This window comes from Bufo gargarizans, chromosome 1, assembly GCF_014858855.1.
Source record: "Bufo gargarizans isolate SCDJY-AF-19 chromosome 1, ASM1485885v1, whole genome shotgun sequence".
Classification (NCBI taxonomy): Eukaryota; Metazoa; Chordata; class Amphibia; order Anura; family Bufonidae; genus Bufo; species Bufo gargarizans.
In genome coordinates, this window is record NC_058080.1 from 529,446,602 (window position 1) to 529,465,423 (window position 18,822).

The 18,822-nt window shown below is 45.4% G+C and overlaps 1 protein-coding gene across 1 annotated transcript in view; it reads right to left on the minus strand.

Moving 5' to 3' along the window:
- Positions 1 to 18,245, minus strand: part of TTC28 (tetratricopeptide repeat domain 28) — a 611,240-nt gene extending 592,995 nt beyond the window's left edge. The window contains exon 1 of the mRNA XM_044275399.1: positions 18,110 to 18,245. Within this exon, the coding sequence (XP_044131334.1) occupies positions 18,110 to 18,142 (33 nt within the window). The 5' untranslated portion in view covers positions 18,143 to 18,245. The remainder of the gene's footprint in view (positions 1 to 18,109) is intronic.
- Between the last annotated feature and the right edge of the window lie 577 nt (positions 18,246 to 18,822).

The following is an 18,822-nucleotide window of genomic DNA, read 5'->3' on the forward strand; positions in this document are numbered from 1 at the left end:
TGGATTTCTGCACAAATTGGTCATAAAATGTGATCTGATCTTCATCTAAGTCACAACAATAGACAATCACAATCTGCTTAAACTAATAGCACACAAAGAATTACATGTTACCATGTTTTTATTGAACACACCATGTAAACATTCACAGTGCAGGTGGAAAAAGTATGTGAACCCCTAGACTAATGACATCTCCAAGAGCTAATTGGAATGAGGTATCAGCCAACTGGAGTCCAATCAATGAGATGATATTGGAGGTGTTGGTTACAGCTGCCCTGCCCTATAAAAAACACACACCAGTTCTGGGTTTGCTTTATCACAAGAAGCATTGCCTGATGTGAATGATGCCTTGCACAAAAGAGCTCTCAGAAGACCTACGATTAAGAATTGTTAACTTGCATAAAGCTGGAAAGGGTTATAAAAGTATCTTCAAAAGCCTTGCTGTTCATCAGTCCTCGGTAAGACAAATTGTCTATAAATGGAGAAAGTTTAGCACTGCTGCTACTCTCCCTAGGAGTGGCTGTCCTATAAAGATGACTGCAAGAGAACAGCGCAGACTGCTCAATGAGGTGAAGAAGAATCCTAGAGTGTCAGCTAAAGACTTACAAAAGTCTCTGGCATATGCTAACATCCCTGTTAGCAAATCTACGATACGTAAAACACTAAACCAGAATGGATTTCATGGGAGGATACCACAGGAAGCCACTGCTGTCCCAAAAAAACATTGCTGCACGTTTACAGTTTGCACAAGAGCACCTGGATGTTCCACAGCAGTACTGGCAAAATATTCTGTGGACAGATGAAACCAAAGTTGAGTTGTTTCGAAGAAACACACAACACTATGTGTGGAGAAAAAGAGGCACAGCACACCAACATCAAAACCTCATCCCAACTGTGAAGTATGGTGGTGAGGGAATCATGGTTTGGGGCTGCTTTGCTGCGCCAGGGCCTGGACGGATTGCTATCATCTAAGGAAAAATGTATTCCCAAGTTTATCAAGACATTTTGCAGGAGAACTTAAGGCCATCTGTCTACCAGCTGAAGCTCAACAGACGATGGGTGTTGCAACAGGACAACGACCCAAAGCATAGAAGTAAATGAACAACAGAATGGCTTAAACAGAAGAAAATACGCCTTCTGGAGTGGCCCAGTCACAGTCCTGACCTCAACCTGATTGAGATGCTGCGGAATTACCTCAGGAAAGCGATTCACACCAGACATCCCAAGAATATTGCTGAACTGAAACAGTTCTGTAAAGAGGAATGGTCAAGAATTTCTCCTGACCGTTGTGCACGTCTGATCTGCAACTACAGGAAATGTTTAGTTGAAGTTATTGCTGCCAAAAGAGGTGCAACCAGTTATTAAATCCAAGGGTTCACATACTTTTTCCACCTGCACTGTGAATGTTTACATGGTGTGTTCAATAAAAACATGGTAACATTTAATTCTTTGTAGAGATTAACAAAATGGAGGGCACTCAAATGGCTGGGTATATATAAGGAATCAGATAATAGATATGGTATATAACCTATTATTTATTGTTTAAAATTTGTCATACAAGATAGAATCATTCAGTAAATCGATAGTGGTAGTGTGATGGTTATAAGATGAAATAACAAATTACTCTGTATAATTGGCAAAATGAGCATACATCAAATAAGCATATATTAAAAAAGCATATATTAAAGGAAGGAATGACCTATTTATGCAGGTGATCAGTCTGCATATAGGTCCTATGTAAAATTCGGAGTTGTGCACAATGGAATAAAATCGAATAAAATTCATGCTAATGTAGGTTCGATTGTATCCTGGAGAAGCAGTCGCTGTACAGGAAAAAGAAGAGAGGAACAGTCTTACCCCATATAACTGGATCCCAAAGGGCTGTTGCAGAGGGGTGTCTGTGTGGAAGATAGTCCAATCTTGTATGGCGTTGGTGCGCACGTGGTCCTCGGCGTCCTCGGCGTGTTCCTCTATCGTGGCTTCCGAATCTCTGCTGTCTTACCCGTATTGCAGGAAATGACGATTCTGTGTAGCCGGAAATGAAGATTTTTTTGTGTTCCGATCAGTTAGCAGATTTCGGAGAGTTACGATCTATTTAATAAATATTCATCTGTAGTTTCTGGTCTCTCTCGATTTATTCGAAGTCCATGTACTATCCTTTATCGAACCAAACGCGTTTCGGTACACTCTTGTACCTTCATCAGTGTGTACCGAAACTCGTTTGTTTCGATAAAGGATAGTACATGGACTTCGAATAAATCTAGAGTGACCAGAAACTACAGATGAATATTTATTAAATAGATCGTAACTCTCCGAAATCTGCTAACTGATCGGAACACAAAAAATCGTCATTTCCGGCTACACAGAATCGTCATTTCCTGCAATACGGGTAAGACAGCAGAGATTCGGAAGCCACGATAGAGGAACATGCCGAGGACCACGTGCGCACCAACGCCATACAAGATTGGACTATCTTCCACACAGACACCCCTCTGCAACAGCTCTTTGGGATCCAGTTATATGGGGTAAGACTGTTCCTCTCTTCTTTTTCCTGTACAGCGACTGCTTCTCCAGGATACAATCGAACCTACATTAGCATGAATTTTATTCCATTGTGCACAACTCCGAATTTTACATAGGACCTATATGCAGACTGATCACCTGCATAAATAGGTCATTCCTTCCTTTAATATATGCTTTTTTAATATATGCTTATTTGATGTATGCTCATTTTGCCAATTATACAGAGTAATTTGTTATTTCATCTTATAACCATCACACTACCACTATCGATTTACTGAATGATTCTATCTTGTATGACAAATTTTAAACAATAAATAATAGGTTATATACCATATCTATTATCTGATTCCTTATATATACCCAGCCATTTGAGTGCCCTCCATTTTGTTAATCTCTATAATATAGCCAATACCTTGGCATTAGGTACTGCCATATTGGAGAGAGCACCTATCCGTGTTTTTGTTATCAGTAGAGCCTCTGTAATCTTCCTATACATGTAATTCTTTGTGTGTTATTAGTTTAAGCAGACCGCGATTGTCTATTGTTGTGACTTAGATGAAGATCAGATCACATTTTATGACCAATTTGTGCAGAAATCCATATCATTCCAAAGGGTTCACATACTTTTTCTTGCAACTGTCCAGTGTTATCCCCATAACAAATTGACTACACAGGTACAATAAACCTATAACTGAACCAAATATTACATTCAGACAAGCCATATAAATAAAGCCTACATAAAAAGCACTTAAAGGGGTATTCCGGTTGGTTAAAAGTTATCCCCTATAGGGGACACTATCAGATCAGAGGGGGTCCTACCGCTGGGATACCCTCCGATCACGAGAACAGGGGCCTCATACCCCCTGCAACTCTTCTGAAAAGAACGGAGCGGCCAGTCGCACATGCGCATGGCCCCTCCATTAATTTCTACGGGAGTTATGGAGATAGGTGAGCGCCGCTATCTCTGGAACTCCCACAGAAACAAATGGACCAGCCGCACACATGCGACTGGCCACTCTGTTCTTTTCAGGGGAGCTGCAGTGGGTACGGGGCCACAGCAGTAGGACCCTCACCAATCTGATAGTTTAACCAACTGGAGTACCCCATTAACATGTGAATGTTCTGCAACAAAACTATTGAAAATTATAGACAACAGGTTTACTCGAAGAACTACCTCCACATATCCCCCCCCCCCCCCAATCCATTGATTAGTGACACAAACACTAGCCAAGTGGTTTGCAGACTGGTGGTGCAGGACGTGATGCCCCACATTTACTAACGTGAGTGCACCTAGATTCTCACATACATTGTGGCTATATATGGCACAATTTGGCACATCTAGGTTAGAGAAAGTATCTGTGCCTAACTGAATGAAGGGCTGTGGCTTAATGGAGAAGCGTTGTGTCTTCACACAAAATGATGCATGGACTTAGGCTACTTTCACACTAGCGTTTTTACTGTCAGGGTTCAGCAAAAAACGCTTCCGTTACTGATAATACAACCATCTGAACCATTATGAACAGATCCGGTTGTATTATATTTAACATAGGCAGGACAGATCCGTCACGAACTCCACTGAAAGTCAATGGAGGATTAATCCGTTTTCTATTGTGTCAGATTGTGTCTCCGCATCCCAGGACGGAAAGCATACTACAACATGTTGCGGTTTGCTCTCCAGTATGGGAACGCAACTAAACAGAATGCATTTTGGAGCATTCTGTTCTGTTCAGTTTTGTCTCCATTGACAATGAATGGGGACAAAACTGAAGCGTTTTTTTCCGGTATTGAGCGGCTATGACGAATCTCAATACCGGAAAAATAAAACGCTAGTGTGAAAGTAGCCTTATATGTGCCATTAACACCAAACATCGAACACAATTCTAATGTCAAATATATTTTCCAACTAAGCCAACAAAGAGCTAGTATAGAGTTATGGTGGGTTCACATCACGTTCTATGGCTCTGTTTGTGGTATAAATGTAGCACACTACGTTCTTGTATCCTGCAAAGTCCGGTAAAATAACATACTTTTATTTTTATTTTTTTTACAATGAAACTCTATGGTGAACGGATGCCATTGTATGGCATCAGCCTGAGGCATCCGTTTAACATATGTGTTTTTTGTATACGTTAAACAGATGGGAAAAACGTGATGTGAACCCAGCCGGAGCCCCTGTGATAAATGTGGTGCAGGTCTAGACAGCCTGGCTAAGCTTACTCCAGCTATAGGATTAGTAAATCTTCCCCACTAGTCTTACAGGCATCTCTGTCATATCACAAGCTTTGATGCACTGGCCCCGGCTGCCATCTAGAACAACACACGGATTTCCTCTAGAAAGCTCTAGGACAGGATAATACGTGGACATTGGAATTCAGAGAGTGCTGTACAGAGCAGCAGGTTAGATACAAGTGGTTCCCAAACCATTCACTGGAGAAACGAGATTTATCACTGTAAGATATTCAGATGTTTCTATTTGTTTTCACATCTTAGAAAAGGGAAGGAAGAAATAAGATTATTCCTCCAGAAGAATGAAGAATAAGCATATGGAAGGCATTTTTTATTTTTACCCTTTGAACTACAATTTGAAAAAAGAATAGGATTACAGAAAAGGATGATATTGTTGTGATTTTATTTTTACTTATTAAAAAACTAAATGTGGGAAATACGGTACACTTTAATTTTACAATTTAAAATAAAAAATAAAAAAATAAAAATCCTTCTTTAAATGGGTTTAAATGTTCCACCATTACAGGTCCTTGGTATCTACCGTGGGCGGGACATCTAACAACCAGCTATAAATATGACCACAGAAAAATTACAGATAGGGAGAGAAGGAGCGGATAACGAGAATGACATGCATAGGGTAAGTTTATTACAGGTATGCCATATTACCAGATGCAACAACCACTTTAAGGCCGAATGCACGCGGCCGTTGTTCACGGCCGTGAGCGGTCCGTGGAACCGCGGCCTGGATTCCTGCTGAGTGCAGGAGCGCACGGTGTCATGGGTTGCTATGACGCCGTGCGCTCCCTGCTGCCGCCGCAGTACAGTAATACACTGGTATAGATCATACCAGTGTAATACTGTACTGCGGCGGCAGCAGGGAGCGCACGGCGTCATAGCAACCAAGGACGCCGTGCGCGCCTGCACTCAGCAGGAATCCAGGCCACAGTTCCACGGACCGCTCACGGCCGTGAACAACGTCCGTGTGCATTCGGCCTAATATTGAGACCCTACCCTCAGGATAGGTCACTGATATCTGACTGGCAGGAGTCAGTTGCTCTAGTGCAGTTCCAGCATTACAAATAGGTGCCGGACTACACAGCTCCATCCACTGTGTAGTGGGAGGAGGGGGTTACTGAGGTCTGCTCTCCCTGAATTCATTTGAGGCCAGCTGGCACAAGGAGAGGCATCATATGGAGTAGGTTCAGCATATACACTGCTCACAAAAAGTTAGGGATATTTGGCTTATTGGTGAAATTTCAGGATGAATCTAAAATGCACTCTAACCTTTACAGGTGAACTTATTGTGACCTTCTCTAAACTTTTGAATGCACATGTCCAACTGTTCAATGTTTCAGTACTTTTTGCACAATTTGCTGTTCTCTAACAAGGAGCTTAACAGCAAAATTCACAACAGGTGTTTGACCCATGAATCGCCCAATACATTTCCTGGTTCAATTAGAATTGGTAATTAATCAGTCCTCCTCATCATGCTGTTCGCATTTTGACATCATGAGACCAAGATGACACCTAACAATTGATCAACAGTACCGCACCATTGAGAGGCTTCAAGCAGGATGCTCTCAGACGGAAGTGGCCCCTGAGCTTAGAGTGTCACAGAGTGTCAGCAGGTTGCAACAGAGATACAGAGAGACTGGAAGAGTCACAGAAAGGCATAGACGTGGACACATTTTGGCCACATCCCACACTGATGACCGTTTCACTGTGAACAATGCCCTGTAGAATAGGATGATGAATGCCACACAACTCCAGGCACATTAAAGGGAGGTGAGATGCATCAGTGTGGTCTGCGTGCTAGCGAAATGCAAGGGTACCTGACCCCACCACCAGGCACAGGCGTCATTGTCTTCCATGGGCCAGGGATCATCTACGCTGGACGAGGGACCAGTAGCCGTCAGTGCTGTTCACTGATGAAAGACGATTCACGCTAAGCAGAAATGATGGCCACCAATGATATTGGAGTCGTCAAGGAGAGCTCTATGCATCAGACACTGTTGTCACCAGTTAAGCCTTTAGTGGCAGTGGTAACAGTGTGGGCAGGTGTGTCTAGTCAATACAGAACTGCCCTACACTTTATGAATGGTCCAGTGACAAGTCCATACTACTTGAATAACATCATTTATCCAGTCATTGTACCTCTGCATGAACAACACAGGCTTAATTTCCACTTCATGGAGGACAAAGCGCCAGCTCATCGAGGTCGCATCATTAGGGAACAGCTGCTGGAGACTGGGGTACCTCAAATTGAGTTTCTCCAGACGTGAATCCCATTGAAAACCTATGGGATCAGCTGAATCGCTATGTAGAGGCTCATAACTCTGTACCTCAAAACCTCAATGGCCTGAGGGCCGTCCTTTAACAAGAGTGGGATGCCATGTCTCAGCAGACAATAAGTTGACTTGTGAACAGCATGAGACATCGTTGTCAAGCTATAATTGATGCTGAATGCCACATGACAAGTTGTTGAGACAGTGACTATTATTGTGGGGGTATACCCCCCACTGGTGTTAGCTTTTGTTTCAATAAATTGTTTGAGATGAGGAAACCACCATTGCTACTTCAACTTAACCACTTTAACCCCGCTAGCTAAAACCCCCTTCATGACCAGGCCACTTTTTACACTTCTGCACTACACTAATTTCACCGTTTATTGCTCGGTCATGCAACTTACCATCCAAATGAATTTTACCTCCTTTTCTTCTCACTAATAGAGCTTTCATTTGGTGGTATTTTATTGCTGCTGACATTTTTACTTTTTTTGTTATTAATCGAAATTTAACGATTTTTTTGCAAAAAAATGTCATTTTTCACTTTCAGCTGTAAAATTTTGCAAAAAAAACGACATCCATATATAAAATTTCTCTAAATTTATTGTTCTACATGTCTTTGATAAAAAAAAATGTTTGGGCAAAAGAAAATGGTTTTGGTAAAAGTTATAGCGTTTACAAACTAAGGTACAAAAATGTGAATTTCCGCTTTTTGAAGCAGCTCTGACTTTCTGAGGTTCCTGAGGTTCTACAATGCCCAGACAGTAGAAAAACCCCACAAATTACCCCATTTTGGAAAGTAGACACCCTAAGGTATTCGCTGATGGGCATAGTGAGTTCATAGAACTTTTTATTTTTTGTCACAAGTTAGCGGAAAATGAAGATTTTTTATTTTTATTATTTTTTTCTTACAAAGTCTCATATTCCACTAACTTGCGACAAAAAAATTAAAAATTCTAGGAACTCGTCATGCCCCTCACGGAATACCTTGGGGTGTCTTCTTTCCGAAATGGGGTCACATGTGGGGTATTTATACTGCCCTGGCATTTTAGGGGCCCTAAAGCGTGAGAAGAAGTCTGGAATATAAATGTCTAAAAGATTTTACGCATTTGGATTCCGTGAGGGGTATGGTGAGTTCATGTGAGATTTTATTTTTTTGACACAAGTTAATGGAATATGAGACTTAGTAAGAAAAAACAAAAACAAAAACAAACAAAAAATTTCCGCTAACTTGGGCCCAAAAAAATGTCTGAATGGAGCCTTACAGGGGGTGATCAATGACAGGGGGGTGATCAGGGAGTCTATATAGGGTGATCACCCCCCTGTCATTGATCACCCCCCTGTAAGGCTCCATTCAGACGTCCGTATGATTTTTTACGGATCCACGGATACATGGATCGGATCCGCAAAACGCATACGGACGTCTGAATGGAGCCTTACAGGGGGGTGATCAATGACAGGGGGGTGATCAGGGAGTCTATATGGGGTGATCACCTCCCTGTCATTGATCACCCCCGTGTAAGGCTCTATTCAGACGTCCGTATGATTTTTTACGGATCCACGGATACATGGATCGGATCCGCAAAGCGCATACGGACGTCTGAATGGAGCCTTACAGGGGGGTGATCAATGACAGGGGGGTGATCAGGGAGTCTATATGGGGTGATCACCCCCCTGTCATTGATCACCCCCGTGTAAGGCTCTATTCAGACGTCCGTATGATTTTTTACGGATCCACGGATACATGGATCGGATCCGCAAAGCGCATACGGACGTCTGAATGGAGCCTTACAGGGGGGTGATCAATGACAGGGGGGTGATCAGGGAGTCTATATGGGTGATCACCCCCTGTAAGGCTCCATTCAGACGTCCGTATGATTTTTTACGGATCCACGGATACATGGATCGGATCCACAAAACGCATACGGACGTCTGAACGGAGCCTTACAGGGGGGTGATCAATGACAGGGGGGTGATCAGGGAGTCTATATGGGTGATCACCCCCCTGTAAGGCTCCATTCAGATGTCCGTATGATTTTTTACGGATCCACGGATACATGGATCGGATCCGCAAAAATCGTACGGACGTCTGAATGGAGCCTGACAGGGTGGTGATCAATGACAGGGAAGTGATCAGGAAGTCTATATGCGTGATCACCCCCTTGTCATTGATCATTCCCCCCTGTAAGGCTCCATTCAGACGTCCGCATGTGTTTTGCGGATCCGATCCATGTATCAGTGGATCCGTAAAAATCATACGGACGTCTGAATGGAGCCTTACAGGGGGGTGATCAATGACGGAGGTGATCAGGGAGTCTATATGGGTGATCACCCCTCTGTCATTGATCACCCCCCTGTAAGGCTCCATTCAGACGTCCGCATGTGTTTTGCGGATCCGATCCATGTATCAGTGGATCCGTAAAAATCATACGGACGTCTGAATGGAGCCTTACAGGGGGGTGATCAATGACAGGGTGGTGATCAATGACAGGGAAGTGATCAGGAAGTCTATATGCGTGATCACCCCCTTGTCATTGATCACCCCCCTGTAAGGCTCCAGTCAGACGTCCGCATGTGTTTTGCGGATCCGATCCATGTATCAGTGGATCCGTAAAAATCATACGGACGTCTGAATGGAGCCTTACAGGGGGGTGATCAATGACGGAGGTGATCAGGGAGTCTATATGGGTGATCACCCCTCTGTCATTGATCACCCCCCTGTAATGCTCCATTCAGACGTCCGCATGTGTTTTGCGGATCCGATCCATGTATCAGTGGATCCGTAAAAATCATACGGACCTCTGAATGGAGCCTTACAGGGGGGTGATCAATGACAGGGGGGTGATCAATGACAGGGGGGTGATCAGGGAGTCTATATGGGGTGATCAGTGGTTCATAAGGGGTTAATAAGTGACAGGGGGGGGTGTAGTGTAGTGTTTTGTGGTACTTTACACAGCTACCTGTGTCCTTTGGTGGTCGATCCAAACAAAAGGGACCACCAGAGGACCAGGTAGCAGGTATATTAGACGCTGTTATCAAAACAGCGTCTAATATACCTGTTAGGGGTTAAAAAAATCACATCTCCAGCCTGCCAGCGAGCGATCGCCGCTGGCAGGCTGGAGATCCACTCGCTTACCTTCCGTTCCTGTGAGCGCGCGCGCCTGTGTGCGCGCGTTCACAGGAAATCCCGACTCTCGCGAGATGACGCATATATGCGTGACTCTGCGCAGAGCTGCCACCTCTGGACCGCACATCTGCGTTAGGCGGTCCGGAGGTGGTTAAATGCCCTACTTTCATGATATATCACTGTAGCGTGAACATTTTATGCTTTCCATGAATGTTACCCGAAAGCCAAATATCCCTAACTTTTTGTGAGTAGTGTGTGTGGAGCCTGCTCTCCTCTAAAGGGGTCTTCCAAGATTTTTTTTACTGATGACCTCTGAACAGGTCGTCAGTATCTGATCAGTGGGGGTCCAACACCCAGGACCCCCACCGATCAGCTGTTTGAGAAGGCAGTAGTGCTCCTGTAAGCATTGCGGTCTTCTCTCTGCTTTGCTTAGGGCAGTGACAACACTGTCCTCAATCACATTGCCTAGGAGCAGCTCAGCTCCATTCAAGTGAACGGGGCTGAGCACGATACCAAGCACAGCCGCTATACAATGTACGGCGCTGTGCTTGTTGAGCTGTGAGGAGGCAGCGCCGCTCACAGGAGCATTGGTGACTTCTCAAACCGCTGATCAGTGGGGGTCCCAGGTGTTATACACCCACGATCACATATTGATGACCAATCCAGAGGACAGTTGAGGCCAGTTGTCACAAGGTGAAGTATCATATAGAGTAGGTTCCTATCCATAAAAAGGTAATCTTGTCGTAGCGGATGGGCACTTTTTAATCACAATATATTTGCTAAGAAAGTCATATTCAGTTGTACAGTGAATATAGCATTAGTTATATATTCTGTGTTTGCAGAGTGCTGTTGCATTGTGTTTGCTTCTACACAGTACTTTAGGAGGTTCTGTAATTACTGTACAGCAGAGACAGGATTAACTGTTCTGAGGATCCCTCCCAGATAGGGAAAATTGTGAAAAGAAACCGAAAAAAGCAGAAAGATACTTAAAAAAAAAAAGAAGAAAAACAAAGAACCCATAATTATCTTGAGTAACAAGCAGTAATTGTGACTGTGGCCTATGGTGGTCTGGAAAAGATCTCCCACAAACAGTATTGTAAAGATGTTGAAATGACTGGGGCAAATATATGTTAATAGATGATAATATGATATGTCTATCACAGAATACTTGTGACAATCTTGGAGTAGCTGAAGAAAATACATTTATGATATAGTCACAGTATACACAGTATTCATGCATTTCTAATAGGGGAACATCCATAATCTGGGCCCTCAACCTTTCTGAAGAACAGTCCCATGACCAAAGCTGCACGACAGTCACAAAGATGGAGGAGCCCGGGACACACATGTGAAGCTTCATGTATTAGGGTACGTTTCCACAGTCGATTCTGATGATCTCAAAATCCGCAGTATATCCCACAGCAGAAATTGCTGCTGTTTTATGCTGCGGTTGTTCACTTTGGATGCCGTGGACCAGCCTGCGGCTTAGATCCATTGAATGGAGCTAAACCGTGGGCGGACACCCATCGCGGCTCCAAGCAGGAGCTGTCCACACACAACATCAAGGAGGGACATGTTCCTTCTTGGCGCAGTCGCCACCTTAAACTGCTTGCCCACAAACTGCAATGCTGCCGCCCACACAACACATGAATGCCGACAGAATTCCACTGGCAAATTATGCTGTGTGACTGTACCCTTATAGTCACCAGAACTAGCGGAAGATACTACTAAGCAGAGAAGGACTGACCATGCACAGCACAGCGTTCTCTACCATAACACACAATTTACAGAAATAACCTCTTGGAGCCGCAGGAGGTCAAGAAACCCCCAACTGTCATGTGAAGACTCTTTTGTGAAACCATTTAAGGGTACTTTCACACTAGCAGTAAGGAAAAGTCCAGCTCACTCAATCAGCGTGGATCGCCCGCGTGCACGGAACAGGCAGGTGAGCCTCTGTAGCATAATTCATCAAAAACAAAGTTCCAGCACTCATGTTTTCTTTGGTAGCTAAAATCCTCGTCTTCATTCAGGCAGTAGAAACAATGTACACGACATGCACCCATTGGCGCGTTTCGAACAGAGTTCTTATTCTTAACTGTGAGCAGTGTCTTTTCCAGGGATTATATACTGGACTGGAAGCAAATGGTTCCATCCCCACCTGGGGAGATGGGGGAAGGGATAAGAAGGGAAGGTGGAGCCTCCTGTTTCCTGTGTAAGGCACTGTTCACATTGTCAAGCAATGTAGTTGCAAATAGCATCCATCTAAATTAGCTGCCTCTATGTAAAAAATGACAATTCCCATAACCAGCATATAAAATTACATATACAACATAGTAAGGACTGTCATACATGAGTATATAAACATATACAAATATATAATAGGCAACTGTTATTCCCATATTACCTGCGAAAAATGGTCAATAGAAATGCATACGTTCATTTTTCATGTTAAGACCATTGGGGTGTCTAGTATCTAATTTAAAGATCCAAAAAGCTTCCCTTAGGGCTCTTTCACACTTGCGTTGTCCGGATCCGGCATGTACTCCACTTGCCGGAATTACACGCCGGATCCGGAAAAACGCAAGTGTACTGAAAGCATTTGAAGACGGATCCATCTTCAAAATGCTTTTTAGTGTTACTATGGCAGCCAGGACGCTATTAAAGTCCTGGTTGCCATAGTAGGAGCGAGGAGCGGGGGAGCGGTATACTTACAGTCCGCGCGGCTCCCGGGGCGCTCCAGAGTGACGTCAGAGCGCCCCATGCGCATGGATGACGTGCCATGCGATCACGCCCTGACGTCACTCTGGAGCGCCCCGGCAGCCACATGGACGGTAAATATGCTGCTCCCCGCTACACTTTACCATGGCTGCCAGGACTTTAGCGTCCCGGCAGCCATGGTAACCATTCAGAAAAAGCTAAACGTCGCATCCGGCAATGCGCCGAAACGACGTTTAGCTTAAGGCCGGATCCGGATCAATGCCTTTCAATGGGCATTCATTCCGGATCCGGCCTTGCGGCAAGTCTTCAGGATTTTTGGCTGGAGCAAAAAGCGCAGCATGCTGCGGTATTTTCTCCGGCCAAAAAACTTTCCGTTCCGGAACTGAAGACATCCTGATGCATCCTGAACGGATTTCTCTCCATTCAGAATGCATTAGGATAAAACTGATCAGGATTCTTCCGGCCCCGACGACAGAACTCTATGCCGGAAGAAAAGAACGCAGGTGTGAAAGGGCCCTTAATCTTACATCCTCTCTTTGGTAATTTCACTTGTTCGATAGCATCAGCTTTAAAATGTTTCACATTTCGTTCATGTTTTTGTATAAAATGTCTAGCGGCATTGGATATGTTCACACTGGCAGGATTGTCGATGTTGAATTTTCTCATGGTGCAGCCCACATACATCAATTCACAAGCTTTGCAGTGAAAGACATATACAACCCCAGCAGAGTTACAATTAATGTAAAATTTAATTGGGTATATGTGAGAAGTATTCGTCTTGTGGAAAGTTTTCGTATTCACTACATAATTACATGAGCGGCACCTGGTGAAACCTTTGTAAGTGAGCCATGTATTAACCCTCTGTTTAACCTGTTGTGTGTAAAAAGAAGGGGATAAGTTGTTACCTATAGTTCAAGGTCTTCTGGAGACAATCCTACATCCTCATCCATCCTAGGGGCTCAATACCGGAAAAGAACTGATCAGTTTTATCCTAATGCATTCTGAATGGAGAGCGTAACATTCAGGATGCATCAGGATGTCTTCAGTTCAGTCTTTTTGACTGATCAGGAAGGAGATAATACCGCAGCATGCTACGGTTTTATCTCCGGCCAAAAATCGGGAACACTTGCCGTAATTTTTTCCATTGGCATGTATTAGTGCCGAATCTGACATTCAAAATACCACAATGCCGGACCCGTCCTACTGGTCTGCGCATGCGCAGACCGAAAAAAAAAAAAAAAGCGAAATAAAAATTGTAAAAAAAAATAAAAGACGGATCCGGCATTTCAATGCATTTGTAAGACGGTTCAGGATCCTGACCAGTCCTATAAATGCCATCAGTTGGCATATGCTTTGACGGATCCGGCAGGCAGCTCTCCAAAAGACCACCCTTTCTTCTAGACCAGATTATCCATGGCATATTTTTAATCGACATAGGCACCCTTCACACATGGCCCCTTGTAAAGGTACCCTCAAAAGTTTTCTATATTAGCCTTCACTTTAAGATGAGCAGAGCAACTTTCTGGAAGAAAATATTTCAATACAAGTGTGGTGGTCTTCGGCTCACATTATTTCATATATTTGGATATTCACTTGACGTCATAGTAAATCTGCTGCATACAATACTAGGAATGGTATTACATTCCCCTTATGAATGGGGGGGCGTCCCTACACTCTGGTCCGGTCAGTGCTGGCTATGAACACACCCTGTTGACATAGGATAAATTCCCAATAACACAAGGGTATCTTTCCTAGATAAATTTGTGCCACTTAGAACATCACATGATTAGGACACGATTTTCACTAATAGGACTAAGTTGCTGATTATTTCATATCTGCCCGGTAAGAGTATTTTTTCAGATTAAGGCCTCGTCCACACTTCCGCATCAGTGTCACGGCCGTGAAAAAAAGCATCCGTGTATCATCCGTGATGATGTCCATGAAGGATCCGTGTGTCAGTTTTTTCCCTCCGTGTGTCATCCATAATTCACGGACGTTGCTTAGCTGAAAATTTATTTCAAGAGCATTTTCTATCAGACTTCCGTGAAAAACGGATGCACCACAGATGCCACCCGTGTTGTGTCCGTGATTTTCACGAACCCATAGACTTTAATGGGCATGCTTAGTCTGCATCACGGATCAAAGTAGTGCATGTCTTCGTGATTTTTTTTTTACTGACCCACTAACTGAAATGTGAACAGACACATTTAAAGCAATGGGTACGTGTGCTGTGAAAAACGGAAGTGTGGATGAGGCCTTAGTGTGGACACCGCACCTACATGAGCACAATCTGCAGCACTTCTGCCTGTAATGTATGTGAATGGGGGTTTTATGCCCTGTTCACATGGTCCACAAAAATAATCTATGCAGAATGATGACAGCGACAGATTTTATAATCCTCAGTATGTTTCTTCATTGCTCATGTGCTAAAGACTGCAGATTAGATCCACTGAGCTTCCATGGAGCTAGTCCACATGTGAATTTCAGTCTTGGATTTCTCTAAAAAACCCTCGTGGCTACTGCAGATGCCGAACAACAGGCAGGTCGGTGGGTCTATGAGACGGTAGGTACTTCATCATCAACAGACATGACTGGGATAATAAATAAGCCAGCATCTCATCTGCAGACAGCTGCTTCAGGGTGATTGCCCTTCATCAGTGCAGAGCAGAGAGTACTGGCTTAAAGGGCTTCTGTCACCCCCCCATTGTGCAATTTTCATTAGCCGACATCAGCTATTTGCTAATGTCAGCTGAGCGCAATCATACATGACCTACCTTTGTCTGTAGCTTATCATATGCAAATTTTTTCACTACCAGCAAGTTGGGCGTGTACTTGCTGGTAGCCGCCGCATCTAGACACGCCCCACCTCCTCTTGATAGACAGGGCCAGTGAGTGCTCTCCTCCTCCAGCTGGCCCTGTCTGTTGCTGAATTCCCGTGCCTGCGCCGTAACGTTCCTCGATCGGCGCAGGCGTACTCAGTGAAGGACGCGTGCTTGCCAGCTCCTTCCTCAGTGCGCCTGCGCCGATTACGTCACACTACACCCAAAGGAGGAGACTGCCAATTTTCGCTGATGCCGGCAGTCTTCTCTTCCGGGTGTAGTGTGACGTAATCGGCGCAGGCGCACTTAGGCTTAGTTCACACAAACGTGTGTGATCTGTGGCCGTATTGCGGCCCGCAAATTGCGGGCCACAATACACGGCCACAGTTCCGTGTGCATTCCGCATCACGGATGCGGACCCATTCACTTTAATGGGTCCGCAAATACGGAATCGCGGAACGGCCGCACGGGACGGGACCCCTTGGAAGCACTACGGAGTGCTTCCGTGGGGTTACGTCCCGTACCTCCGTTCCGCAAAAATATAGAACACGTCCTATCTTTTAGCGGAACAGGCGGATCGAGGACCCATTAAAGTGAATGGGTCCGCGATCCGATGCGGCTGACCTACGGCCGGCAATCGTGCATTGCGGCCCGCTATTTGCGGGCCGCAGCACGAGCACGGGTCACACACGTTCGTGTGAACTCGGCCTTAGGAAGGGGCTGGCAAGCGCGCGTCCTTCACTCAGTACGCCTGCGCCAATCGAGGAACGTTACGACGCAGGAGCGGGAATTCAGCAGCAGACGGGGCCAGCGGGAGGAGGAGAGCACTCGCTGGCCCTGTCTATCAAGAGGAGGTGGGGCGTGTCTATAAGCGACGGCTACCAGAAAGTACACGCCCAACTTGCTGGTAGTGAAGAAATTTGCATATGATAAAAGTATGATTTTTACAAGAAATAAGCCACAAAGGTAGGACATGTATGATTGCGCTCAGCTGACAGCAAATAGCTGATGTCGGCTAATGAAAATTGCACAAAGGGGGGTGACAGAAGCCCTTTAACTGGGTGAGAGGGCTGTCAGGATTTGGAGGTACTATCTCTCCTTGGGGAGAGAACGCCTTAAAGGGGTTGTTTCATCATGGACAATGGGGACATATCGCTAGGATATTGTCTGATAGGTGCAGGTCCCACCTCTTAGAGAGGGAAAGGTGGTGGAGGGTGGCTCGGCTATTTCTGTTGGCCCTATAGAAATGAATGGGAGCGGTGGCCGTGCAAGAGCGGTGAGCTCCAGTTCACTTCTATGGGGAGAGAGCTCTCACCGTGGCGTAGGTGCGGGTATCAGAGGTGGGACCCAAACCTATCAGACACTATAAACTAGCGATATGTCCCCATTGTCTGTGATGGGAATACCCCTTTAACTTCTAGCAGGAATAATAAAGGAATGGCAGGAGAGATTACATGTCTTCTTATATTTGCAAACAAGATTTATAATTTCACAAACCATAACCAATCCCCTTCAAGAAAGTGCGGCTGATGTTACACTACACCACAAATAATGGGATTCTCCTGTGTCCGCCATTTTTCCTGATGACTGACCTCCATTCCTCCCTCCGGGTTCTAGGAGGACATGGCTGACGCTGAGTGACTTCCCTAGAGCCACCTTTACACCCACCCCTCATGCCCATGAATGGCCTGTCACTCAAGCCTTTGTTCCATACATCTGTGGGGCACTCTAAAACCCCCGTCATTCTATAGGGTTCCCATTTAACATGCCGTTCATCCCGTCACCACCTAGAAAGAATGGGACCTAAACTCGGCTGAACATTTCGACACATATCATACTACAGATGTAGCAGAGTTACTGTCATAACTCATAATTAACTAGATGTGTGTAAACTCTGCTACATCTGTAAGTATATTTAACTCCGCTGTGCCACAACATAAAAAAACATAGGTATAGAAAACAGCAGCAAGACGTGAAAGGGAATTTCATACATCAGTAAAAATGCCGCCATGTGAGAACCCTAACAGGAGGGAAATGTCCATATTATGTTACAACCTGTGCCCTCCACACTTGTCAGGCTACTGCCCCTTCTGGCATCCTCTGCCCTCACCCCTCAGAGGGTGTGGAGGTGTCACCTGAAGTGTCAGAAACTTTTCCTACTCCTCTCTTCACAGCATGGACTCACAGGAGACCACAAAGAGTTAACCCTTAGCACCCTGCACAGCACTACACAGCACAGTGAGGAGGAGAAGCCAGCAGTGAAATGGTTACATTGTCCCTTATAAAACACTGCCCTAGTGCTGTGTGCCCAAGCTCCTACAATGGCAGCCACATTACCCACACATCACATAAAACAATGGTGCCTGCCTGAGGGGCTCAGCAAAAAATCAACAAAGAAGTTTGGAGCCTCGTACCCTGTCCTTCCTCTTCATAGCCTGTTGCTCCATTCTTCCTCACACAGGGACAGCCATGGCCGTGGTGCCGAGCTCCTCTCACTCCTACTACAAGTAACGGTTCACACTCAGGATTTCCCAGGAAAAGTTCGCCATTTTTTTCACATCCTTTTCTCGTAGCCAAGTCTCCCCCCTTTTTCTCAGGAGGAGGAGGAGGAGGGAGAGGCGGAAAGAGGTTTCAGTTTTCCCTGCAAAGTCAAACAATGAGCTCAGCCCTGCTGGAGTTTAGTTACGTCCTGCATGGAGCACAGGAACCAAGGCAACGGGAGCAGTGCAAAGTGTGAGGAGACCAGGCACTGCCAGGGGCTCCCTGCCGCCCTGCACCTAACCTCTGGGCTCTGCACCTAACCTCTGGGCACTGCCAGGAGCTCCCTGCCGCCCTGCACCTAACCTCTGGGCTCTGCACCTAACCTCTGGGCACTGCCAGGAGCTCCCTGCCGCCCTGCACCTAACCTCTGGGCTCTGCACCTAACCTCTGGGCACTGCCAGGAGCTCCCTGCCGCCCTGCACCTAACCTCTGGGCACTGCACCTAACCTCTGGGCACTGCACCTAACCTCTGGGCACTGCACCTAATCTCTGGGCTCTGCACCTAACCTCTGGGCACTGCACCTAACCTCTGGGCTCTGCACCTAACCTCTGGGCTCTGCACCTAACCTCTGGGCACTGCCAGGAG